This window comes from Stenella coeruleoalba (genome assembly GCF_951394435.1).
Source record: "Stenella coeruleoalba genome assembly, chromosome: 2".
NCBI classification, from domain to species: Eukaryota; Metazoa; Chordata; class Mammalia; order Artiodactyla; family Delphinidae; genus Stenella; species Stenella coeruleoalba.
In genome coordinates, this window is record NC_137147.1 from 84,854,041 (window position 1) to 84,880,608 (window position 26,568).

General features: G+C 48.6%; 1 protein-coding gene across 2 annotated transcripts in view; it reads right to left on the bottom strand.

Moving 5' to 3' along the window:
• Positions 1–4,788: 4,788 nt before the first annotated feature.
• Positions 4,789–26,568, bottom strand: part of PLA2G4E (phospholipase A2 group IVE) — a gene marked incomplete at its 5' end in the record, with an annotated part of 57,995 nt that continues 36,215 nt past the window's right edge. For both annotated transcript variants that reach the window (XM_079913840.1, XM_079913841.1), the window contains 11 exons: positions 4,789–5,376; positions 5,801–5,984; positions 13,387–13,553; positions 14,794–14,997; positions 15,545–15,652; positions 17,093–17,230; positions 17,785–17,899; positions 20,347–20,569; positions 22,889–23,025; positions 24,340–24,475; positions 26,346–26,383. In XM_079913840.1, the coding sequence (XP_079769966.1) occupies positions 5,138–5,376; positions 5,801–5,984; positions 13,387–13,553; positions 14,794–14,997; positions 15,545–15,652; positions 17,093–17,230; positions 17,785–17,899; positions 20,347–20,569; positions 22,889–23,025; positions 24,340–24,475; positions 26,346–26,383 (1,689 nt within the window). In that variant the 3' untranslated portion in view covers positions 4,789–5,137. The remainder of the gene's footprint in view (positions 5,377–5,800; positions 5,985–13,386; positions 13,554–14,793; positions 14,998–15,544; positions 15,653–17,092; positions 17,231–17,784; positions 17,900–20,346; positions 20,570–22,888; positions 23,026–24,339; positions 24,476–26,345; positions 26,384–26,568) is intronic.

A 26,568-nucleotide genomic window follows, 5' to 3' on the forward strand; every position in this document is an offset into this window, starting at 1 on the left:
ATGAATGGATAAACAAAATATGTGTGTATACATACAATGAAATATTACTCAGCCGTAAAAAGGAAGGAAATTCTGTCCTAGGTCACAATCTCAATGAACCTCGAAAACATTATGCTACCTGAAATATGCTGAGACTCCTTTATCCTTCCTGCTGCCTGGAATGTGGGCATGATGGGTGGAGCTCCAACAGCCATATTGGACCAGAAGGAAAACTTGAGGATGGCAGAAGCAAGAGCTGAAAGGAGCCTGGGTCTCTGATAAGAAATAGAAAAATAAACTTCTTCTGTTTTGTTTAAGCCTCTTTAGATCCTTTTTGAGTATGTAGCAAAAGCAATGTTAACTGATATAGAATTTGAATACATGAATCAAGAACTTAGGACATTACCTTGGCTAGAACTAAAGGGTTGCAAGTTTTCAAAATAGAAGCAGTAGTAGAAGACCTAGGTGTAGATGAGATTGCTTAAGGAGAGTATAGAGTGAGAAGGGGGGAGAGCTAAGCAAAGAGCCTCAAGGAATACTAGCAGTTAAAGGAGAGAGGGGAGGTGAAGCCAGGGAAGAGGCTTGAAAATGTCCAAGCACATGTGGCCCCTTCCCTCTAGGGCTGGGTTGGCAGCCCCTAACGTGTGCCCCTGTGTACACAGCTAATATGGAACTTCCTCTTTGTATTGCAGGCCTCTGTTTCCATGGAGGTCTCCTGCATGGGACCAGAAGGAAGCTCCTTGAAGTGTGGGGTCAATTGTTCATCCTTTTTTTTTGTTGTCCCAGTGCCTAGAGCAGTGACTGGCACGTAGTGGGAAGGCAATAAATATTTGCAAGCGGAACTGAATTGAACTGCTTGCTGTTGGCAAGGAAGTCATGGGAAGGGAGGGTTTCAGGAAGGAGGGAGTGGTCTGCAGGGCCAAAGGCGGTGAACAATCGAGTAAGATAAGGCCTGTAAAGGGCTGGTGCCATTTGGCTCAGTGTATTGGCAATTAGGAGGGCATTGGTGACCTCAGGGAGAAGTGTTTTCATGGAGACATAAGGGCAGAAAACATCCACTGTGGGGCAGGGTGACTGGGCTGTGTGGCAGTGTGGTGTGCTGCCTGCTCTCAGGAAGGAAAGGGGAGACAGGGAGGGAGGGACATTGGGGGAGAAAGGAGTTTTATTTAATTTTTCTATTAAATCATGTTATAGGCGGAGAGCACGGAACCTGAGGCGGGAGCCTCCCTGTCCTCCCCAGGACCCTATGCTCTTGCCCTTCTCGGAGCTGATGACACTTTGTCCTTATCCCTTGTATGGCCCTTACTCATCCCCTGCTCTGTGACACTGCCAGCACTGTTTTAGAAGCTAAGTCACTATTTAACTTCTCGAGTCTGTATACAAATCTTTTCATGTTTTACCCCCCAACCCAAATCTAAGTTCCTGGAAAGCAGAGGCTGTTCACAGACTGCTGTATATCAGGTAGGTGCTAGGCTGATGCTGGCCGCCCTTCTTTCCTCTCCATCAATCAGTGCTTCGTGAAAACCATCTGAGCTTCAAACAGCGTAAGTCAGCAAGGGCTGGTGCTCCACTAGTCGCTGCCGCGGCTTCACAAAAACAGAGGGGCACCCCACCACACAAGAAAGGGGGAACCCCTGCGGGAGGAGAGGAGGGCTGGGACGAAAACAGCCTTCTCACACCTCTGGCAGTGCGTGTGGGAAGCCCCGGCAGGGATGAGGGCAGGAGTTATGCAGGGTTTGCAGCACCAGATGATGAAGGCTGATGAGTCAACAGCATTTACCCACATGGCCAGTTTATTCTGTGCTCAAAAAATACAATGATTTTATAAACCTCGTTTTACATACTTTGATGAATCCAAGGTAGGGCTGCCTTCACCTTACAATAAACACCCAGGTCTTACCCAGCGGCTCACTCTGATCATTTTAGGAGAACCTGTTTCTTGCAGATGGAAAGAAAAGATGGCCAAGTGGAGGCAGCTGGCTGCTCTGGTGCTGGAGCAGGGTGGGGTCCCAAGTCAGCATTCTTTGGGTGGGGACCAGCTTTGCAGGTCCAGGAGCACAGTTTATCGGTGGCTCAGGGGAAGTGATGGATTCATGCTTTCCAGCTTATGAGTGAGCATGCCATAAACCCTCTCCTCTCAGACTTTAATATGCATAAGCATCACCTGAAGGCCATGGAGAGGAGGTGAAAATCTCCTTAAAATGCAGGTTCTGAATTCAGTATGGCTGGGGTGCGGCCTGAGATTCTGCATTTCTAACTCGTTCCCCACCACACTTTGGGTAGCAAGGATGTAAATCAGAGGACAATTTTGGTAAACTTTTGACACCTGTCACCACACATCTCCTAACATCCAAAGGACTGCTTAGGGAACATGGTGGCCCAGAGAGAGGGCCACGTCTTCCAGGTTTGCTGGGCTTCATGTAGACCACATGCCTTTCTGGTCACGCCTTCCATCAGCACAGGCATCTCAATGGCTCAGGTTACACATTTCTCTCCTTTTTTAAAAAAAAATAAATTTATTTATTCACTGCTGTGCAAGGGCTTTGTCTAGCTGTGGAGAGCGGGGGGCTACTCTTCGTTGTGGTGCGTGCGCTTCTCATTGCGGTGGTTTCTCTTGTTGTGGAGCAGGGGCTCTAGGCACGTGGGCTTCAGTAGTTGTGGCACGTGGGCTCAGCAGTTGTGGTGCATGGGCTTAGTTGCTCCGCGCATGTGGGATCTTCCCAGACCAGGGCTCGAACCTGTGTCCCCTGCATTGGCAGGCAGATTCTTAACCACTGCACCACCAGGGAAGTCCTACACATTTCTTTAGTTAAGTTCCCAGCCTGATGGGAGATGTGGATACTTTGAGCTTCTGTGTCCCAGGGCTTTCCCAGAGATTCATCTGGAAACCATCTCCAAAGATGAGCATTTCCCTCAGGGTTAACCTAGTCCTTTCTGGGTTGATCCTTTCCAGTTTTGTTATCTCAGGGTGACTCTTCAAGAGTTGGGATGTTCTGGCCATGGTGTTTACATGATAAATCAGAGAAATGCCGCTTAGAAATAAGTAATACCATCTGGAAACCAGAGAGGAGGGTTAGGGTTGGAGAAGTGCCTCTGGAGCAGGTTGGTCAGCGAGTGGTGGCCCTGTGGAGTGGTGGCACCAGGCAGCATCACTCACCTGATGCCTCAGGTACCTGCCCAGACGTCCCAGAGCTGCATCCCAGATCCTTGTTTGGTGAACTGGAGCTGCAGACTTGGGCTTTGCCTGGCATTTCGCCGGAGCTGGATGCTCAGTCGAGGCTGCCCAGTGGGGATCAAAGGGATCACTTGTCCTCGGCCTTTAAGTGGTTGTAGAGGGGCTGCTGAAACCCCATCACCTGTTTGTGTTTGTTGTTGAAGAGACCAGGATGTCTCTAGTGCTCCATCTAGATCTTCAAGCATTATGCTTCCTAGTAATAAGCTGATTCATAAAAATAAAAATCACAAAATACAATTGCCTATAAAAATCACAAGAATACAATTGCATTAAATTTAAAAAAGCATTTGAGGTCAGAAAGAGAAAAACACCGTATGCTAACACATATATATGGAATCTAAAAAAAAAAAAACAACAAAATGGTTACAAAGAACCTATGGGCAGGATGGCAATAGAGATGCAGACATAGAGAATGGACTTGAGGACACGGGGAGGGGGAAGGGTAAGCTGGGACGAAGTGAGAGAGTAGCATGGACATATATACATTACCAAATGCCAAATGTAAAACAGACAGCTAGTGGGAAGCAGCCGCATAGCACAGGGAGATCAGCTCTGTGCTTTGTGACCACCTAGAGGAGTGGGATAGGGAGGGTGGGAGGGAGACGCAAGAGGGAGGAGATATGGGGATATATGTATATGTATATGTATAGCTGATTCACCTTGTTATAAAGCAGAAACTAACACACCATTGTAAAGCAATTATACTCCAATAAAGATGTTAAAAAATTTAAAAAAATAAAGACCACCTTCAGAAATAAAAAAAATTAAAAAGCATTTTTCCAGAGAACCCAGAATGCTTCTCAGGTCCTCTTGTGCATTTCCTGAGCAGAGAGGAGTAGTGAGGGGAGGGCTTTGAGTTCCAGCTCCGAATCCGAGGTTTCTGGGGAACCAGCCTCTTATATAAATAAAATTGGGCCATGCTATTATTCTCCACACTTCAGGCATGTGTGGGAGCCTGTGGCTTTTGGATCCCCTTCCCTGCAGGGAAGGTTTAAAAAAAATTCCAGTGGGTATACTACTGGGCATATACCCTGAGAAAACCATAATTCAAAGAGACATGTACCACAATATTCATCGTAGCACGATGTACAATAGCCAGGACACAGAAGCAACCTAAGTGTCTATCAACAGACAAATGGATAAAGAAGATGTGGCAGATATATACAATGGAATATTACTCAGCCATAAAAAGAAATGAAATTGAACTATTTGTAGTGAGGTGGATGGACCTAGAGTCCGTCATACAGAGTGAAGTAAGTCAGGAAGAGAAAAACAAAATATACATGTATGCTAACACATATATATGGAATCTAAAAAAAAAAAAAAAAACAGGTTCTGATGTACCTAGGGGCAGGACAGGAATAAAGACCCAGACATAGAGAATGGACTTGAGGACACTGGGAGGGGGAAGGGGAAGCTGGGACGAAGTGAGAAAGTGGCATGGACATATATACACTACCAAATGTAAAATAGATAGCTAGTGAGTAGCAGCTGCATAGCACAGGGAAATCAGCTCCGTACTTTGTGACCACCTAGAGGGGTGGGATAGGGAGGGTGGGAGGGAGATGCAAGAGGGAGAGGATATGGGGATATATGTACACATATAGCTGATTTACTTTGTTATACAGCAGCAACTAACACAACAGTGTAAAGCAATTATACTCCAATAAAGATGTTTAAAAAAAAATTCCAGTGGGTATAAAGCCCCATTACATCCCCTTGTTATTTTCCTTTGTCTCTTTCTCTTTCTCCTTCAACCTTTTTTTTTTTAATTTTAATTTTTTTGATAGAAAGCCCAGGCCAGCCTGCCTGCAGCCCTTGCTAGGCAGCGGAGGTGGCTCTGAGGGCCGGTCAGCCCTGGGTTCTGCACCTCTGATGCTAGAAGCAGACACAGGACTGTCCTGGGACTTTAGGGGGGACTCTTTACGGGTGTCCTGGGACTTTAGGGGGACACTGGCTCTTCAGGCGTTTCTTCTTCTCTACTGCTAGTCGCAAGGCCTGAAGGAGCTTGTCCTTGTTATTCAGGATGTTATATTCGGAGAGCTTCACCAGCTTGTCGAAGGCGGCCTCTGTGTACGTCAGCTCCTTGGTGGCGTAGGGAGATTTGGGACCATAGATGTCAACCTGGCCCTGCTCCAGCTCCTCGGGGCTTCGCTCCACACCTGGAGGAGCAGAAGGACTTGCTGTAGCCCCTTATCACGTGAGGTTGTAATGGTTTGTTTCTGCCCCTCTCCCTGAGGCCCACCCCTGCACACCCACAATAAAACGTGCCCATGTGCACACTCACACACGCAGATGCGCACGCACACCTCCTAGCCCACCAGGGCGAGGGACATAGCTTGCCCATCTCAGGACCTCCCTGGCACCGCACAGCGCCAGGCTGTGAATGACTGAAAGAGTAGAGCTTGACATCGCCGGCGCACGGGGGCATGGGGGGCTGTTCTTTCTCGCCGAAGCCAAGCTGGGCTCAGACAGGAGCTATGCCAGGCTTTCCCATTAGTGCTGTCAGGAGACTGCACATGTCTAAGAACAGGAGCTCTCCGTCCAAGACCAGTTGGGGTGCGACCTGAGCTCCCGGCGGCTTACCTGGGGCCTTGTACTTTTGGAAGGTGTCGCTGATGAGTGGGAAGAAAATCACAGTGGGGGCATCGGGCTCCTGGGAGCTCTCCATCAGGTAGCACTCCTTGAGGTTATCCTCCTCCTCCTGCACCTCATATTTGGGGAAGGGGATGTTCTGCTCGGTGCAGTACTTGCAGGTTTGTTTCATGGGCTGGAACATCACAGGAGGACATGTTTGAGTATCAGGAGGGGTGAGGGTGGGCAAGAAACACAGAATTCTTAGGTCCAGCTTTCTGATTTCCCCAGCTAACAACTCAGGTCTCCAACTGCTCTGCCTATGTGTGCTCTTTTTAGGACAAACCTGGATCCGGATGAAGAGCCAGGGGCAGTAGGTTGGTGTGTGTCCAACTGCAAGCTCCTTCCCCAAGTAAATTGGACAGAAGCCCTTCTGATGATGCTTCACCCACAGACCTGGAGATGTGGCTGGCTCCCTAAGAGGGTGACAGCCATGGCTGGCCAGGCTCCTGCAGGACACTCATGGGCTTTGGAACGTGACAGGGCCAGAAAGGACTCTGAAAGGGCATCTTTATAAACAGGATGTAACAGAAAAAGCAGCAGACTTGGAGTATCAGAATCCCCTTAGTTCTTCCCCGTTCTAAGCTCACTAGCTGTGCGATCTTAAGCAAGCCATTTACCCTCTCTGTGCCTAACCTTCCTCACCTATAACAGGAATAATAGCAGTTGTGCCATCTACCTCAAAGAGCTGGTGTAAGGATCAAGGGAGATCATGTGTAGGAAAGCATGTTGTCCCTTGTTTACAAACTTAGGTCATTATCATTGGTGTCATCCTTGTCATCTGTCTATACTCCCCTTTCCCTGGCCTCAGGATAGGACGGTATTAAAGTAGACCAGGGGGAGGAACCAAGATGGCAGAGTAGAAGGATGTGCTCTCACTCCCTCTTGCGAGAACACCAGAATCACAACTAGCTGCTGGACAATCATTGACAGGAAGACACTGGAACTCACCAAAAAAGATACCCGACATCCAAAGACAAAGGAGAAGCCACAATGAGATGGTAGGAGGGGTGCAATCACAGTAAAATCAAATCCCTTAACTGCTGGGTGGGTGACTCACAGACTGGAGAACACTTATACCACAGAAGTCCACCCACTGGAGTGAAGGTTCTGAGCCCTACATCAGGCTTCCCAACCTGGGGATCTGGCAACAGGAGGAGGAATTCCTAGAGAATCAGACTTCGAAGCCTAGTGGGAATTGATTGCAGGACTTCCACAGGGCTGGGGGGATCAGAGACTCCACTCTTGGAGGGCACACACAAAGCAGTGTGTGCATCAGGACCCAGGGGAGGGAGCAGTGACCCCAGGGGAGACTAAACCAGACCTACCTGCTAGTGTTGGAGGGTCTCCTGCAGAGGCGGGAGGGGTGGTGGCTGTGGCTCACCGTGGGGACAAGGACACTGGCAGCAGAAGTTCTGGGAAGTAATACTTGGCATGAGCCCTCCCAGAGTCTGTCCTTAGCCCCACCAAAGAGCCCAGGTATGCTCCAGTGTTGGGTTGCCTCAGGCCAAACAACCAAGAGGGAGGGAACCCAGCCCCACCCATCAACAGTCAAGCGGATTAAAGTTTTACTGAGCTCTGCCCACCAAAGCAACATCAGCTCTACCCACCACCAGCCCCTCCCATCAGGAAACTTACACAAGTCCCTTAGATAGCCTCATCCACCAGAAGGCAGAGAGCAGAAGCAAGAAGAATTACAATCCTGCAACCTGTGGAACAAAAACCACATTCACAGAAAGATAGACAAGATGAAAAGGCAGAGGGCTATGTACCAGATGAAGGAACAAGATAAAACCCCAGAAAAACAACTAAATGAAGTGGAGATAGGCAACCTTCCAGAAAAAGAATTCAGAATAATGATAGTGAAGATGATCCAGGACCTTGGAAAGAGAATGGAGGCAAAGATCAAGAAGGTGCAAGAAATGTTTAACAAAGACCTAGAAGAATTAAAGAACAAACAAACAGAGATGAACAACACAATAACTGAAATGAAAACTACACTAGAAGGAATCAATAGCAGAATAACTGAGGCAGAAGAACAGAAAAGCGACCTGGAAGACAATGGTGGAATTCACTGCTGCAGAACAGAATAAAGAAAAAAGCACGAAAAGAAATGAAGACAACCTAAGAGACCTCTGGAACAACATTAAACGCAACAACATTCGCATTATAGGGGTCCCAGAGGAGAAGACAGAGAGAAAGGACCTGAGAAAATATTTGAAGAGATTATAGTCAAAAACTTCCCTAACATGGGAGGAAGTAGCCACCGAAGTCCAGGAAGCACAGCGAGTCTCATACAGGATAAACCCAAGGAGAAACACACCGAGACACGTAGTAATCAAATTGGCAAAAATTAAAGACAAAGAAAAATTATTGAAAGCAGCAAAGGAAAAACAACGAATAACATACAAGGGAACTCCCATAAGGTTAACAGCTGATTTCTCAGCAGAAACTCTACAAGCCAGAAGGGAGTGGCATGATATACTTAAAGTGGTGAAAGGGAAGAACCTACAACTAAGATTACTCTACCCAGCAGGGATCTCATTCAGATTTGATGGAGAAATCAAAAGATTTACAGACAAGCAAAAGCTAAGAGAATTCAGCACCACCAAACCAGCTCTACAACAAATGCTAAAAGAACTTCTCTAAGTGGGAAACACAAGAGAAGAAAAGGACCTACAAAAACAAACCCAAAACAATTAAGAAAATGGTCATAGGGACATACATATCAATAATTACCTTCAACGTGAATGGATTAAATGCTCCAACCAAAAGACACAGGCTTGCTGAATGGATACAAAAACAACACCCATATATATGCTGTCTACAAGAGACCCACTTCAGACCTAGGGACACATACAGACTGAAAGTGAGGGGATGGAAAAAGATATTCCATGCAAATGGAAATCAAAAGAAAGCTTGAGCAGCTATACTCATATCAGATAAAAAAGACTTTAAAATAAAGAATGTTACAAGAGACAAGAAAGGACACTCCATAATGATCAAGGGATCAATCCAAGAAGAAGATATAACAATTATAAATATATATGCACCCAACATAGGAGCATCTCAATACATAAGGCAACTGCTAACAGCTATAAAAGAGGAAATCGACAGTAACACAATATTAGTGGGGGACTTTAACACCTCACTTACACCAATGGACAGATCATCCAAAATGAAAATAAATAAGGAAACACAAGCTTTAAATGATACATTAAACAAGATGGACTTAATTGATATTTATAGGACATTCCATCCAAAAACAGCAGATTACACTTTCTTCTCAAGTGCTCATGGAACATTCTCCAGGATAGATCACATCTTGGGTCACAACTCAAGCCTCAGTAAATCTGAGAAAATTGAAATTATATCAAGCATCTTTTCTGACCACAATGCTATGAGATTAGAAATGAATTACAGGGGAAAAAACGTAAAAAACACAAACACATGGAGGCTAAACAATACGTTACTAAATAACCAAGACATCACTGAAGAAATCAAAGAGGAAATCAAAAAATACCTAGAGACAAATGACAATGAAAACACGATGGTCCAAAACCTATGGGATGCAGCAAAAGGAGTTCTAAGAGGGAAGTTTATAGCTATACAAGCCTACCTCAAGAAACAAGAAAAATCTCAAGTAAACCATCTAACATTACACCTAAAGGAACTAGAGAAAGAAAACAAACAAAACCCAAAGTTAGCAGAAGGAAAGAAATCATAAAGATCAGAGCAGAAATAAATGAAATAGAAACAAAGAAAACAATAGCAAAGATCAATAAAACTAAAAGCTGGTTCTTTGAGAAGATAAACAAAATTGATAAACCATTAGCCAGACTCATCAAGAAAAATAGGGAGAGGACTCAAATCAATAAAATTAGAAATGAAAAAGGAGAAGTTACAACAGACACTGCAGAAATACAAAGCACCCTAAGAGACTACTACAAGCAACTCTATGCCAATAAAATGGACAACATGGAAGAAATGGGCAAATTCTTAGAAAGGTATAACCTTCCAAGACTGAACCAGGAAGAAATAGAAAATAAGAACAGACCAATCACAAGTAATGAAATTGAAACTGTGATTAAAAATCTTCCAACAAACAAAAGTTCAGGACCAGGTGGCTTCACAGGTGAATTCTATCAAACATTTAGAGAAGAGCTAACACCCATCCTTCTCAAACTCTTCCAAAAAATTGCAGAGGAAGGAACACTCTCAAACTCATTCTATGAGGCCACCATCACCCTGATACCAAAACCAGACAAAGATATTACAAAAAAAGAAAATTATAGACCAATATCACTGATGAATATAGATGCAAAAATCCTCAACAAAATACCAGCAAACAGAATCCAACAACACATTAAAAGGATCATACACCACGATCCAGTGGGATTTATCCCAGGGATGTAAAGATTCTTCAATATACGGAAATCAATCAATGTTATACACCATATTAACAAATTGAAGAATAAAAACCGTATGATCATCTCAATAGGTGCAGAAAAAGCTTGTGACAAAACTCAATACCAATTTATGAAAAAAACTCTCCAGAACGTGGGCATAGAGGGAACCTACCTCAACATAATAAAGGCCATATACAACAAACCCACAGCAAACATCATTGTCAATGGTGAAAAACTGAAAGCATTTTCTCTAAGATCAGGAATAAGACAAGGGTATCCACTCTCACCACTATTATTCAACATAGTTTTGGAAGTTCTAGCCATGGCATCAGAGAAGAAAAAGAAATAAAAGGAATACAAATTGGAAAAGAAGAAGTAAAACTGTCACTGTTTGCAGATGACATGATACTATACAAAGAGAATCCTAAAAATGCCACCAGAAAGCTAGTAGAGCGAATCAATGAATTTGGTAAAGTTGCAGGATACAAAATTAATGCACAGAAATCTCTTGCATTCCTATACACTAATGAAAAATCTGAAGACAAATTAAGGAAACACTCTCATTTACCACTGCAACAAAAAGAATAAAATACCTAGGAATAAACCTACCTAGGGAGACAAAAGACCTGTATGCAGAAAACTATAAGACACTGATGAAAGAAATTAAAGATGATACTAACAGATGGAGAGATATACCATGTTCTTGGATTGGAAGAATCAATATTGTGAAAATGACTATACTACCCAAAGCAATCTACAGATTCAATGCAATCCCTATCAAATTAGCAATGGCATTTTGTACAGAACTAGAACAAATCATCTTAAAATTTGTATGGAGACACAAAAGACCCCGAATAGCCAAAGCACTCTGGAGGGGAAAAAACGGAGCTGGAGGAATCAGACTCCCGGACTTCAGACTATACTACAAAACTACAATAATCAAGACAATATGGTACTGGCACAAAAACAGAAACATAGATCAATGGACAAGATAGGAAGCCCAGAGATAAACCCATGCACCTATGTTCAACTAATCTATGACAAAGGAGACAAAGATATACAATGGAGAAAAGACAGTCTCTTCAATAAGTGGTGCTGGGAAAACTGGACAGCTACATGTAAAAGAATGAAATTAGAACACTCTAACACCATACACAAAAATAAACTCAAAATGGATTCGAGACCTAAATGTAAGACCGGACACTATAAAACTCTTAGAGGAAAACATAGGAAGAACACTCTTTGACATAAATCACAGCAAGATCTTTTTTGATCTACCTCCTAGAGTACTGGAAATAAAAACAAAAGTAAACAAATGGGACCTAATGAAACTTCAAAGCTTTTGCACAGCAAAGGAAACCATAAACAAGACGAAAAGACAACCCTCAGAATGGGAGAAAATATTTGCAAACGAATCAATGGACAAAGGATTAATCTCCAAAATATATAAACAGCTAATGCAGCTCAATATTAAAGAAACAAACAACCCAATCCAAAAATGGGCAGAAGACCTAAATAGACATTTCTCCAAAGAAGACATACAGATGGCCAAGAAGCACATGAAAAGATGCTCAACAACATCACTAATAACTAGAGAAATGCAAATCAAAACTACAATGAGGTATCACCTCACACCAGTTAGAATGGGCATCATCAGAAAACCTACAAACAACAAATGCTGGAGAGGGTGTGGAGAAAAGGGAACCCTCTTGCACTGTTGGTGGGAATGTAAATTGATATGGCCACTATGGAGAACATTATGGAGGTTCTTTAAAAAACTAAAAATAGAATTACCATATGACCCAGCAATCCCACTACTGGGCATATACCCAGAGAAAACCATAATTCAAAAAGACACATGCACCCCAATGTTCATTGCAGCACTATTTACAATAGCCAGGTCATGGAAGCAACCTAAATGCCCATTGACAGACGAACGGATAAAGAAGATGTGGTACATACATACAATGGAATATTACTCAGCCATAAAAAGGAACAAAACTGAGTCATTTGTTGAGATGTGGATAGATCTAGAGACTGTCATACAGAGTGAAGTAAGTCAGAAAGAGAAAAACAAATATCGTATATTAATGCATGTTTGTGGAACCTAGAAAAATGGTACAGATGAACCGGTTTGCATGAGAGAAGTTGAGACACAGATGTAGAGAACAAACCTATGGACACCAATGGGGGAAAACCCCAGGGGGTTGGGGATGGTAGTGTGCTGAATTGGGCGATTGGGATTGACATGTATACACTGATGTGTATAAAATTGATGACTAATAAGAACCTGCTGTATAAAAAATAATAATAAAATAAATAAAGTAGACCAAAAAACAGTTTCTTTCCCTTGAAAATCCAGAACTTTTCAAAAGGAAATAAATTAAAATAAATAAAAATCTCTGGTCCTAACTCTTTGGTGTAATTACATGGAGGCTCATACTTCCTGGTAGTGGGGAGACCATGTGATCACTTCGAACATAGGACATTACAAGCTCCTGAAGTGGTACAAAACTTTACAATTGACTGGGTTCTATTAAGGTTATTATTATTTTTTTAAATTAATTAATTAATTTATTTATTTTTGGCTGCATTGGGTCTTCGTTGCTATGTGCGGGCTTCTCACTTCAGTGGCTTCTCTTGTTACAGAGCACGGGCTCTAGGCACACGGGCTTCAGTAGTTGTGGCACGCGGGCTCAGTAGTTGTGGCTTGCGGGCTCAGCAGTTGTGGCTCGTGGCCTCTAGAGCACGGGCTCGGTAGTTGTAGTGCATGGGCTTAGTTGCTCCGCGGCATGTGGGTTCTTCCCGGACAAGGGCTCTAACCCGTGTCCCCTGAATTGGCAGGCAGAGTCTTCACCACTGTGCCACCAGGGAAGCCCTAAGGTTATTTTTTAAACTCTTTTTTATTTTGCAGCTAAAGATTTGCCAAATATGGGAAATGCTCAAATGTAAGAATAAAATTGGAATTAGCTCAGTGAATCTAGTAAACCCATTGCATGCGGGCCAGCGGGCTACGCCTCTGAGGTTTGGAGGTGTAACCTCCATCAGGGATGGTGGCTTGAGCTTCTCCGATGCTAAGTCTAGGAGCCTGTGGGGAGTGGGGCGGGAGCCTTTCTTTGCCAAACTTGCCTTTGTCTGGGACCCAGCACAGTAATTGAGGTGGATGATGAGGTCAGCTTTTCTCTCCGGCCTGAGGACGGGCGGGTAGCTGGAGTTGATGACGAATGCAGTGTCCAGCAGGCACAAGTGGTTCACGGACGCTGTCAGCTTGTTTGGGAAGCCATCTAGCACCGAGTCTGAAAGTCAAGGCTTGTGGTTATCCTCACTCCTTGGCGCCCTGATCTCAGCAGATGGTCAGAGGCACCTGGTGGGGATGGGATGCCCTGCCCGGAGCTCATCCACTTCAGCCTGGCCTCCAGCCCTCCCCTTGGCCAGCGTACCCGGTGAGTCCCAGTGTCCCCCTGGGTAGGCTGAAGAAGAACAGCATTATCTGGGGAGTTTAGCAAGTCTTTTATGGAACATGCACAGAAAGCCCACTATGAGGCTCAGCCCCATAATTTGTGGTGCAGCAGGGGCTTAAGACTATCCTATAAATTAGTGCAGACCGTGGGCCCAGAGCCAGCTGCCTTTTCTGCCCCAGATAGTGAGGACAAAGATCATTAGCCTAGGCTCAAGCAGCCATTGCAGGCTGTGGCCAAGTAAAATACCAAAGATGGTGGAAAGTCAAATTTAGATCCTCAGCAGGGTAGGGACGAAGTCTTGAGTTGAAGCTGCAAGACCACAGTTTAAGAGCCAGCTCTGCCACTCACCATTTGGAGGAGCCTGGGCTGGGCCGTTCCTGCCCAACTCCGGGGGCAGCACTTACATTAAAACGTGTCCCCAGGGGCTTCCCTGGTGGTGCAGTGGTTAAGAATCCGCCTGCCAATGCAGGGGACACGGGTTTGCGCCCTGGTCCGGGAAGATCCCACATGCCGCGGAGCAACTAAACCTGTGCGCCACAACTACTGAGCCCACACGCCATAACTACAGAAGCCCGCATGCCTAGAGCCCGTGCTCTGCCGCGAGAGAAGCCACTGCAACAGGAGGCCCGCGCACCGCAACGAAGAGTAGCCCTCACTTGCCGCAACTAGAGAAAACCCGCGCACAGCAACGAAGACCCGACGCAGCCAAAAATAAATAAAATAAAATAAATACATTTTTTTTAAAATGAAGAAAAAGAAAAAAGGTGTCCCCAGAACACAACTGTAGAAAGTCAGGGCCCATATTTCCCCAACTGTAAAATGGGGTCAACTTCTACCTGCTGGGATTGTTATACAGATGCTGTATAGAGTCATTGTACAGATTCAATTAATTAAATACACCACCACTCCACCTGTTGTTCAAGGCTTCACCAGATGTAGAATACACTATGGGGAGAGTCTGCCACTTGGGCCCAATGAACATGGGCAGAGGAGTTTTCTCATCCTTTCTCCCTCCACATCCACTTCCCCTTCCTCTAAACAGAGGTAGGCCTCAAGGGGCAGCAGGTAAGGTTACCCTTCCACGTGGAGAACTGGCCATTCTGGTAGTAGTCGGTGTGCATCTGCAGCCCCAGCAGGAAGTTGTGGAACTCAGACAAAAAGGCCCGGGAGGTGAGGATGTTGCGGAAAGTATTGGACAGCCATGACCCTGGCATCACCACCGTGGTGTCCAGCATGTTGGCATCACATTTGGGGATTTCAGGTAGGAGTGGCTCATCTTCTGCAGGGGAGGGGGGTGGATGGAGGACAGGTTACAGAGCTGGAGTCCCCAGATTGCCCAGGTGAAGCACCCCATGGTTGCCCTGCACCCAGGGGTCAGCCTGTAAGTGCAGTGCACACCTTCCTTGTCTAGTTCTCGGAGCCAGGAGGACCCAGGGGAGAGACATAGAACAGGGGCAGGGTAGAGGAGAAGGAGTGGGGTGACAGGAAAGGAGGGGTTCCAGAGAAGACAGAGAGTCCAGAAGGGTGACCTTTAACTGCATTCATAGATCCCCACCCTCTGCAGCTCTCCTGGGCACGGTGCAGCTCTTCCAAGCCTACCACACGGTGCATCCACTCCCCCGGGCCAGGCCAGAGCTGGCAAAGGTGTATCCAAATGCAACCACCCTCCTTTCCAGGCAGGGAAGACCCCCTAGCTGCCCTCCTATTTCCATGGGCCATAGGGATGAGGTTGAAACACCTGGCAGGTGGACTGCTCCTCAGTTGCTGATCCACCTTCCCCACCCTGCCATCGCCCAACCAGGAGGGGAAGCCAGTGGGTCACCCACCGATATCATGCACTCTCTCCCTTGTCCACCTGTGGAAAAACTCCTCCGAGGTGTGGGACAAATTCCAGGCATCGAGCAGGTTCAGGGAGAAGATGCTGCTCCACAGACCTAGGGAGCAGGATCAGCGGTGAGCTGCTGTGCCCAAGAGCCTCCAGGCCCACCCAAATACTGATTGATTCTGCCTTGGACTCGATGCCCCCTCCAAGTCAAGCTGCTCAGGGAGTGGGACGGGCTTTCATTTCCCTCTCCCCACAGTGCAGCTCGACATAAGTGACTCAGCTCTCCTCCGCTCTCCTCTTGGAACTGGAAGAGGGTATGAAGGCATATAAGGCACAGCCCCAGGAGAGACTTAATGCTGACAAGTGCAGGCTTCAAGTTCAAGTCCAGAAATCACCCCTTGCATCAGTTAACACACTAGTTTAGGACAGCGCCTGGCACATGGTGAGCACTCAATAAATGTAACACCATCTCTTATTATGATTTAAAAAATGCAACACAGTAATAATAATACTCATGTGAAATCTTTCACATACATTGACCCATTTGAATCCTCCGTAAGGTTGGTTTTACTCTTAAGCCCAGTTTACAGATGAGAACACTGAAGCTCAGGAAGGTTAGGTAATTTGGCCTACTTTGCACAGCTAATAAATGAGGAACCAGAGTTCAAGTCCGAGTGTCTCACCTACAGATCTCTGAGCCACATGCTCAACAGCACAGGTGTTCAGAGGAAGGAGAGGCTGCTGGGGGCTGTGGGCTTCGGGGCTGACTTCCCAGAAGAAATGGAGCTTAAGTGGGACTTTCTGGGATGGGTTGGATTTGGGATAGATGGAAGGGAGGGGGAGGCAGACAACTAGTTTAAATAAGGGCATAACTGTTGTTGAGGCTGTAAAAATGGGTCCGTTTTTTGCGGTTGCCCTTTGACAGATGTACTTTGGGCTCTGAAGGGGAGAACTCTACGAGTGGACATCACAGTCAGGTCCCTGCACTCAGTGGGCCTGGCTTCTGGAGGACCAGGGAACATAGTGTTGGGAGCTGGGCCAGGCTTCCCCAGACACTCTGTCTTCACCCTGAGGTCCCCTCTGGCCCCTTGGATCCCAGGGGCTGGTTCAAGCCCCGGAAACAGGCATGTTGCTTCCTGGAACCAGGGAAAAGGGGGTAGAAGTTCCAGAAGCTTCCATCTCAGCCTGCAACTCCCAGTCTTGTTCTGAACGGACACCAGGGAGACGCCTGGAGACCAGGACATTGGGAGAGTCCCCTTTGTTCCCCAGTGACCCAGGAGCCCCTGTCAGGTCCTTCTGGGCCCACAGGGTCACAGGGAGATCAGGGCAGTCTGGGAGGCTGGGAGGCCCCGGAGCCTCTCCTGGAATGAGGGTATGCTGACAAATGCCAGGAGGGTCACATGCCCAAGGGATAACCCAAACCAGCACCAGCACCTGGCACATGATCCTGGGGGAACAGACCGTGTCTCCTCGTCATTCCTCTAATCAAACGCGGAGCCTGTTCCGCACGGGGCAGGGTTCCCAGGGGCCTCCCCCAGCCAGGAGTCACCTAGCATGTAGCATATCCGCGACTCTGGGATCCTCCTCATCAGTCGCCCCATGAAGAACTCGGAGCCGAAGAGCTCGGTGGGAATGAAGGCTCCATACTTCTGCAGGCCCACCTCGTAGGGGGAGAACTCGAACCACTCTGCACACGAAGCAGCAGGGCAGGGTGTCAGTCTCAGGCCGGGGCGGCCCCGCCCACCCTTCTCCCTGGTCGCGCCGTCTCCCCGGCCGCGAGGAGCCTGGGATGGGGAGGCCGCAGTTCCCCCGCAGGGCACAGGGGGGCGCCCGTGACCGGCTTCTGCTGGCCCGGCAAGACTCAGTGTTGCAAGCTGCACAGGCTCGTTTGCGCCTCATAAACCCGGACCAAAACCGGACCCCGAAGCAGGGCAGGTCTCTAGAGTCCCTCCATCCTGGCAGCTTAAGAAATGTCTAGGACTCTCTCCCTTCACGACCTTTATTTCCTCTATCCCATCAAATCTCTGCTCAGGGGAGCCATAGGACCCCTGCTGCCCACTGGCTACACGCGTCTGGGCAGAAGGGGGTAGCCAAGTGGATTTCTTCGGCTGTCAGCACATTCTTGCTGTGGAGGCTGGCAAAGGTATGGTGGCGGGATGTGTGCGCTGGGGTACTGAGTGCCTTTGCCTGCTGAGAAGGGACCCACCCCGCCCCGGGGAAATTGCTAGCCACCAGTGTTACCTCTGAAATCCTGGTTGCTTACATCATCCTTGACATTGATGGTGAGGTAGATGGGCAGGGGGTTCTGGCCCTGACGCAAAGCAGCACGCTGATCTGACAGTTTGCATTCATATCTCTGTGTGGAAAAATAATGGTCAAGGAGAAGGAGCAGACAAGCAGCCAGGAAGCGGTGCAGAGTAAGAGGACAGTCTGGACCTCTGGCAGCCCACCAGGCTCCTGAGCCCACCAGGCTGCTCTGGAGGTCTCACCTGACACCAGTCAAAGCGACGCTTAAAATGTACCCAGAAAATGTTCACTCATCCTTGGGCCGTTCATCACCCCAGACACATGGACAGGGTGGGACTGGATCTGCAGTTTAGAGCTGTTCTTCAGAGTCCTGGGGTTCTCCTCGAGTCTCAGGGACCAGAGAATGAAAAGGCAGGGGTGGAGGAGGCCACCACTGCCCCCTCTTCATCCTCATCACCTTCCACCCTACTCAAACCAGAGCAGCTCCATTTTTTTAAAAATCTGCTTTGCAGGTTGGGCTCTCTCATAAATTCATTTGGGAGGGAAAAAAAAAGATTCTTCTTTTTAAACAAAAGATTTGGAAACTTGGCACTGGATGGCAGTCAAATTCCCTCTAAGCCCCCAGAGCACTAAGTGGTGTAATCAAAGTGGGAGTCCTGCAGATCAGCCTGGACCACAGGCCACCTCCCAAAGTGAATCAGCCAGTGTAGACAAGGCCACTGGAGGCTTTAGAGGACCAGGCTCTGACCCCAGGCCAAGCAGCTGCCTGGTGGGTGACATCCATGGTTGCGCGAGTGTGTAAAGGCACAGAACTTGTGTGGGATGGTAAACATGTGTGGGTCAAACAACTCTTAGGCCTCCCTTGCAAGGCCAACAGGATGCCTGTCAGAACTGGGCCCAGAGATATGGGCACCACAGCAATGACCGTCATGGAAGGAGAGGAAGTTGCAGACCCGGGGAAGAGCCCAATCCATACTCATTGTCAAGGGGGCCTGAGGCAAAGGAGCTCCTGCCTTGGCCAGAGTGGAAGAGCAGAGGCCTCCTTCCATCAATCCTAGACTTGCTTTCCCAGGAACATAGGCTCCTTCCTACACCAAACCCTGGGCAATGCTCAGACTCTAATGTTAAAAGCCTTGGAGCTTTCCTCCTCACCACATGGAGCACTAACTACTCTAAGAAATATTAACTGTTGACGAAACGGTTGATGAAATTCCCATTTAAGGAATAGCACAGAGCAGAGCCAGAATTCAAATCCTGTCCTGCCTGAATCCAAAAGCCAACACCCTCAGCCTCTGCCTGCCCTGCTCCATCATGTGGACAGAGTAGACAGTGGGTTATCAGAAAGGGCAGGGATTCATCCAAGGCTGTGAGTGCCCGCGTTTGAATCCCCACTGTCTAGCACAGTTCCTGGCATGCAGGAGGTACTTAATTTTGTCGAAAGAATGAATGGGGGAGTGAATGAATGTTGAAGATGAGGTTTGGTCTGTCCTTGGTTGCTCAAATTGTGTTTTCTGGAAGAGGGGATCTACTAGAAAAGAATTTGCTGTCCCTCTTCCTTCTGGTAAGTTCTGATTTGAATTCTGAACTCTTCAGACACCTTTGGGAGTGGGGCAGACAGCCATAGGCCTGGATAGAAATTAGATGGGAAGCCCTACTCTGGGGTCAAGCAACAGCCAAATTTGATTCCACCCTGGGGCCTGGGCAGTCGGAAGGGTCCAGGTGTTAGCGGAGCTCACCCTGATGTCCGGGATGGCAGCATCCCATGGGGATCCCACTGCCCTACCACGGCCCACATGGCTCTCACAGCAGCTGGGTCCCAACACAGGCTGCTTCTCTTCTTGGGCACACGCTGCTCAGATCATTGGATATCAGAGCTGGAAGGAACCTCACTGGGCTCATCCTCCGTGTGGCGGCCATGAGAAGGGGCCCAGCAGACCTCCAACTACAGGAGTGTAATTGGCTGATGGCCCAGCTACCGTGCTCTGAAATCCAGGGCTGAGTTTGTTCTAAGGCCACACTTCCCACTGGGCTGGTCCCAGCCCATGACTGAGCGTGGCAGGGATCCTGAGGCAGGCCCACTGTGGTGGAGGGGAGGGGGCGGTGCCAGACTCCTCTGATGGCCAACTTGGCTGGGGAACTCTGCAAGGGTCACTGTGCTGACCTTTCAGACCGCACAGTGGGCTAGGATGCTTCCACCTGGCCTTTCCTTCCCTCTCTCCTCCACTTGGGGTCAGGCTTACATCACACTCTGATGGCTCCCTCCCCATTTTCTCTCACAGGTTCTCAGAGGGCCCGCTGCCTCTCGGAAAGGTTGCACCTAAGTCACCCCTGATGTGAGGGTTTCAGTCATATTCCAAAGGGACTCGGGAAGACAATCCCACCATCTGCCTGCATCATGCGTTCTGATGCCTCATGCTTCTTAAGGCCCAAGGGTGCATCTGCAGGTCTAACCTAACTCCCTCCTGCTGCGATGTACCTCCCGGTGCCCCAGTGAAGGCGGAGGGCTGGGCATCAGCCCCGGGGCGGGTTGGGCCCCAGGGGAAGCTGAGCACCTACCTCGTCCCCCAGACAGGTCTCGACCAGCAGACCCCAGAAGTCTGTGAAGGTGACTTTGTAGCCTTCCTGCCTGCGCTGCTGCAGCTCCTCACGGAATTTGAGGAGCTGATCTGGGAACAGAGCGGTCGTCTTGTCCTTGACTACGTGCCTCCGCGCCTCGAGGATGGCAAGCTCCAGGTTTTTGGAGGACCAGTCAGGGTCACGGTACAAGGTAGCCATGGTCCTGGAGAGAGACAGGCGTGGCTGAGAGAGCTGAGCCAGCCCTGGCCAGATCGACCCTGGACCCTGGCAGGAAAGGAGGTGGGTAGGTCATGGGAAACCCTCACCTGCCAGGAGAGGAGCCTGGAGGAAATGGGGTGAGGCCCGGTCAGGGAGGGGAGAACATTCTTACTCAAAGTCACGATTGCTGTGCCAGGTGGAGCACAGTGCTTAACAGTGAAGATTCTGGACCCAGATCTTCCTGGGTTCAAAACCAGACTCTGCCACTCACCAGCCATGGGATCTGGGCAAGGTACCTAACTGCTCCTCACCTCAGTTTTCCCATCTGTGGGTTGGGGAGAAGGATGATAACTGTACCTACCTCACAGCGTTATTGTGAAGATGACATGAGTCAATGTAAAATGATTAGGACAGTACCGGGCACGAAGTAAGTGCTGTGGCCAGCATTTGACCCCAGGCTTTGCTGATTCCAAATCCTGGACTCTTCTCACTCTGCCACATTAATTCCCATAATTGTGATGCCAGCTAAGACTTACTTCCCCTTCTTCTTCTTAACTTCTATGTGGGCAGTGGGGAGGAGTAAAACAAAGATAGATATCCCCCTAGCCCTGGGTCTTTGCCTCTGTCTGCCTCTGCTTGGCCTGGACCCGGCTTTTCTCAGTCTAGGTCAGGACAGCACCCAGGAATCCCCCTCCCCACAGTGGACCTGGTCTACAGCTGCACAGCTGTCTGAGCAGCGGCCTCTCCCTTCAGGAGATTTCTTCAACAAAAAGTACCCTGCTCTCCATAAGGTTCACGCTGTTACTTTCATACCTTTAAAAAGCTTTAAAAAAACATTACAAATGATTGATTTTGATTTTACAAAATTCCTTCCCAGTGCTTTCCCAGGCCAGGAGACACCCTACCCCCACCCCAGCTGGGTCTGAGTTCCTCCCAGTTTCCTGCCTGGCCCAGAGGTAGGCCAGGAGGATGCAGGTGCCCCTCTACCCTGGTGCAAGCAAGTTTATCTCCTTAACCTACTTCCCATGGGCAGCGGTTTATCGGTGAGATTAAGAATGTGGGTCCCCCTCCCCCAAAAAAAAGAATGTGGGCCCTGGACTCAGACAGCCTGGGTTGAAATCCCAGCTCTACCGCTCATTAGCTGAGTGACCCTGGGCAAATTCCTTTCTTTCTCCAGCTGTAAAATGAGCATAATGACAACATCTTCCTCATAGTCTTCTTGTGAAGAAGAAATGAGATAGTCCATTGGAAGCAGTCACCCCAGTGCTCCGTGCAGAGGCAATGACCGTAATCGTCAGCTATCCTTCTGTCCCACCTGGGCTGAAGCCTCGGGGCCTCTGGTGCACCAGGAACCCTTGGTTTTCCTCACATCCACCCCCTCAAATGAAAGTTACCCAGAGCCCCTCCAGGATGAGGGACACAGCTTGGGACGCTGAGGGCTCTGAGGCCCACTAGTTACACACAGAATAAGATGCAGCCCTGGCTGAGAGGATGTGGGTGGTCACAAGGCCTGGGTCACCCTAGACCAGGGCTGCATTACGACTTTGGTGGGCCCCTTCCACCATAAAAATATTAAAAATTATCTTCTATGACTGTTGTATAAAGACAAATATAGTGATATATTACTATATATTAAAACACTTTCTTCAACCTAGGTTTCTTTTAAAGAACTTAAAAGAAATTACAACATCTTTGTGGGCCGCCAGCGGCATCGTGAATCCCAGGTGCCGTGGCTCCTGTGGAGAAGCCGGCCTTGTGCTGGCCTCACCTGTCAGGGGAGCTAAGGGCTCACCCTCCCTGCTCACCAGCAAGAGTGAGGATGGGAGCCCGAGGACGCCTGCAGGGCAGAGGGAGCACGCAGGGCTGGGGGTGGGCTGGAACGTGGCAGCCAGAGCAGCGGGCCAGCTCCACCCACCCCAGGAGACCTGGCACAGTCTGAGAGAGGGCAGCTGCTGGGGAGATGCACCAGTGGCACCAGTGGTTCACTCATAACTGGCTGCCACGCTCCTGGGATCCTGCCATAGTAATGGAGTCATGACCAACACGTGTCCCTGGTGTACCCAGTACTGGGAGAGCATCTCACAACAACCCCATGAGGTCAGGGCTATTACTATCCCCACTTTACAGATACAGAAAATGAGACTCAGAGAAGTTCAACTGCATTCCCAAGGTCACACAGTGGTGAGGGGTAGAGCTGCCCAGGTGTCACGAGTCACTCTACTTGGGGCGGATGAGCTTTACCAGAGACCCCACCCCCGCCCGCCGGCCAGGCTGTTGGCTGCTCGCTCTGGGCTTCACCAGACAGTGGCCCCCCGCTCCTTACCAGGTGGCCCCTGACAGGCCAGTGATGTAGCTGGCACAGTTCAGGATGTTCAGCTTCTGCAGCCCCAGCAGGTGGCCATACATGGCAGTCATGGATCTTGTCCCACCCCCAGTGGCCATGATGGATATCAGTGGGACCTGGGGGCACATGGAGGCAGACTGCTGGGGCAATGCTGGGTAGGGGAAGACTTGGAGAGACAGGAGCTTAGAAATAACAGCGGAAGAGGAAGAGCTGGCTACAGAGAGCAGAGAGTGGGGACTGAGTGACCTGAAAACTGCCTTTCACAGAGTGTCAAGCCGCCTGGTAGGTCTAGAACTGGACCTTAGTTCCAAACCCAGTGGTCAGTGTCGGGCTTGGTAAATTAGAAGGCCATGGCTGGAAGGGTTCTTGGCACTATTAATCTAGCTCTCAGTTAACAGGTGATGAACTGGGGCCAGAGGGCTGGGTGGCTCGCTCAAGAGCCCAGCTAGCGTGTGATTCCCTAACGGCTGCAAATCAGCACCTGCCGTAGAGGGATTGGATGTCAGGCTCAGGCCTGGCACATGGTATGTGGTCCCTATAGACCATATGTGTAAAAGCAGGGGTAAATGGATTTTTGATGTGGGAAGGAGCACAGTTTTCACCTCTGGGTTTACTTAGGTTTAAGATGTCCTCAGTGTGTTTCCCTATAGATGGGAGAGCGAGGCGTGGAGTCTTTGCCAAGACTCACTCAGTTTTCATCTGAGTGGGGACTGTAAGATGTACTGTCGGCCGAAGCCCCATCACAGCCCTCCTCAGGGACGAGGTCTCTGTCTACACCTGTGGTTGGCCTCTGAAGTGCGGGCTCTCCGAGGGGAGTGTGAGCCTCAGCCCCTACCAGGGAGGGGACAGAGGGCTCTGGCAAAGGTACCATCATCTACCTGTGCGCAGAAGCTGGCCCTGCGTGAGGAAGCTGTCTCTCTCCAGCCCCCCACTGCTGTTCGTTCTGTGTGTGTGTGTGCGTGTGTGTGCGCGTGTGCGTGTGCGTGTGTGTGTGTGTGTGTGCGCACGTGCGCATACATTTATGGGAAGGGAGAATTGAAGAATGAAAGGCCCAGGGCCTTTTGGGTGGAGGTGTGTAGAATGTGGGTGGTGGTGGAGCTTCCAGTGTTTTCCTGGCTGGGGAAAGGATGCCACATTGTCCCGTGTAGACAAGACATCATTCATCATCTCAGGATCTGTTAGCGCACGGGGAGCAGCAGCTGGGGCTCCTTCCTTTCTCTCTACTCTGCCCTTCCTGCCCCTTGCGAACACACAACTGAATCACATCCAGCACAGCCAGTCACCTGGGCACCTGGAACCTCAGCAGGAAGGGCCACCAGGAAAGGCAGTGCTGAGGCTGCCCTGGGGCAAGGGAGGGACTGCAGGGGGCAGCTGGCAGGCACAGTGTTCGAAGGACAAGCCTGGCTCTGAGCGGACCTCTGCTCACCCACCTCGTCTGCCTGCAGGTCCTCCTCCAGCTGCAACACCTGCTTCAGCGCCTCAGCCACCACCACCCTCCGCTTCTGCAGGAACTCCAGCTCTGCCTGGCACAGGCTGAAGCCTAGCCGCACGTCCAGTGCCTCGGAGCTGTGGGGACAGAGGAGCTTGGCTTAGCGGGTCTGTAGACTCCACCTCCATGGAGAAGACATGGCTTTAGGGTCAGTTGGACCTAGGCTTGAAGCCCGGTTCTGCCAGGAATCACCTTTGTGACCTTGGGCCCCTGCTTTCTCATCTGTAAAATGGGGCTAATCGTGCTTAACTCCTGGCACTGTCTTCAGCACTTAATGAGATAACAAATGTAAAGCCCCAAAGCCTTAGCTGGTGGACCGTAAGCAGGTACTCAACACAATTAGGGACTCACTGAACCCTCTGCCTCTTCAACGAGATCTGGAAAGTCTTGAAAGCCTTCCCCCAGGCACCTTCTAGAGCCCAAGGCCAGACATGGGTGACAAGAGGCCCTGAGATCCTTTTGGCCAGTCCCTCTGAATAAGGCTCTACAGTAGGGCTCTTCTGAGCTGGATAAACAAGGTCCTGTTCTCATGGAGCTCATATTCCTTGGTGAGCTTTTCCTGCTCCCAGAGTAAAAATCATCCTGTGTGGCAAAAACCCTTCACATCCCTGATCTCACCCTGTCACCCCCACAGGTCTGCAAGGTGGGTGGGGCAGGAAGAGCATGCCCAACGCTTGCCCTCTTTTTATCACATCCCTGATGTGAGCAAGTCCAGGCTTCTGGCCTGGCATCCAAGCCCCCACCTGAGCTGTCCAACCTCACCTCCTGCTACTTCCTGGAAGGGTCCATCGGCTCTCAGGGCCCAGGAGTAGTCTGGGTTCTAAGCCTCCTCCCTCTGCCCATCAACATCCCTTGCATTCCAAGGCCCTCCTCCCCAGTGACTCCAGGAGAATGGACCTTGACAATTTCCAGCCTGAGTCTTAGTGACCCTGGTAACTATAAAGGTCACATCTCCTTGAAGGTAGGGCCTGGGAGCTCTCTCATTATGTTTCCTTCATGTCTGGTATAGGCCTGCAGACACAGCTGTGAGGAAATCTTCCCTTGGCCTCAACAAGGAATGAATAATAAAACAGCAATAATAATAACATTTGTTGATATTTTCTGAGTTTCCCACTTCGCAGATCACTGATTTCTTCACATGTGTTATCTCACTGGATCCTCAAAGCAACCCAATGATAGACAGTACTCCTGGTATTGCTCTAATTTACAGGTGAGAAAAACTGAGGTTTAGAGAGCCTTAATAACTTGACCAAGGACAAACAGCTATCAAATTGTAAATGGAAACTACAGTCACTTGATTTTCAACAAGGGTGCCAGGACAATTCAAAGGGGGAAAGAACAGTCTTTTCACCAAATGATGCTGTGACAACTGGATATCCACATGCAAAAGAATGAAGTTGGACCCCTATTTCACACTGTATATACAAATTAACTCAAAATTGATCATAGACCCAAATTGAGAGCTAAAACTATAAAACTCTTAAAAGAAAACATGGGAGTAAATCTTCATGACTTTCGATTAGGCAATGGTTTTTTAAATATGTCACCAGAAGCACAAGTGACAAAAGAAAAAAATATACATACACTGAAGTTCACCAAAATTGAAAACTTCTGTGCTTCAAAGAACACCATTAAGAATGTGAAAGACAATCTCCAGAACAGGAAAAATATTTAGAAATCATATATCTGACAAGGGGCTTGTATCTAGAATATACAAAGAAATTTTACAAGTTAACAATAAAAGGCAAGTCACCCACTTTAAAAATGGGTAAAGGATTTGAATAGATATTTCTCCGAAGAAGATATAGAAATGGCCCATAAGCCTGTGAAAAAATGCTCAACGTCCCTGGCCGTCAGGGAAATGCAAATCAACACCACAACAAGACACCACTTTAAGTCCCTAAAGATAAATAAGTCAGAGGGACAGACCGAAAGAGGGCACTTTACCAGGGTGTAGACTTCATGTGTAATTCACAATTCTTGTTCTGGGAATTGAAAGATGAAAAGTTTGTCAGGGATGACAGCTCAGAGCCAAGTGGTCCCAACCAAATAAGGGGAGACTCACCACACCGTGCCCGCCCCCACCCCGGGACGCTTGACTTAGCGCATGCGCATGCAGCGCCCCGCCCGCGCATGCGCACACAGGTTCTCTTCTGGACGTCTCTCGCTC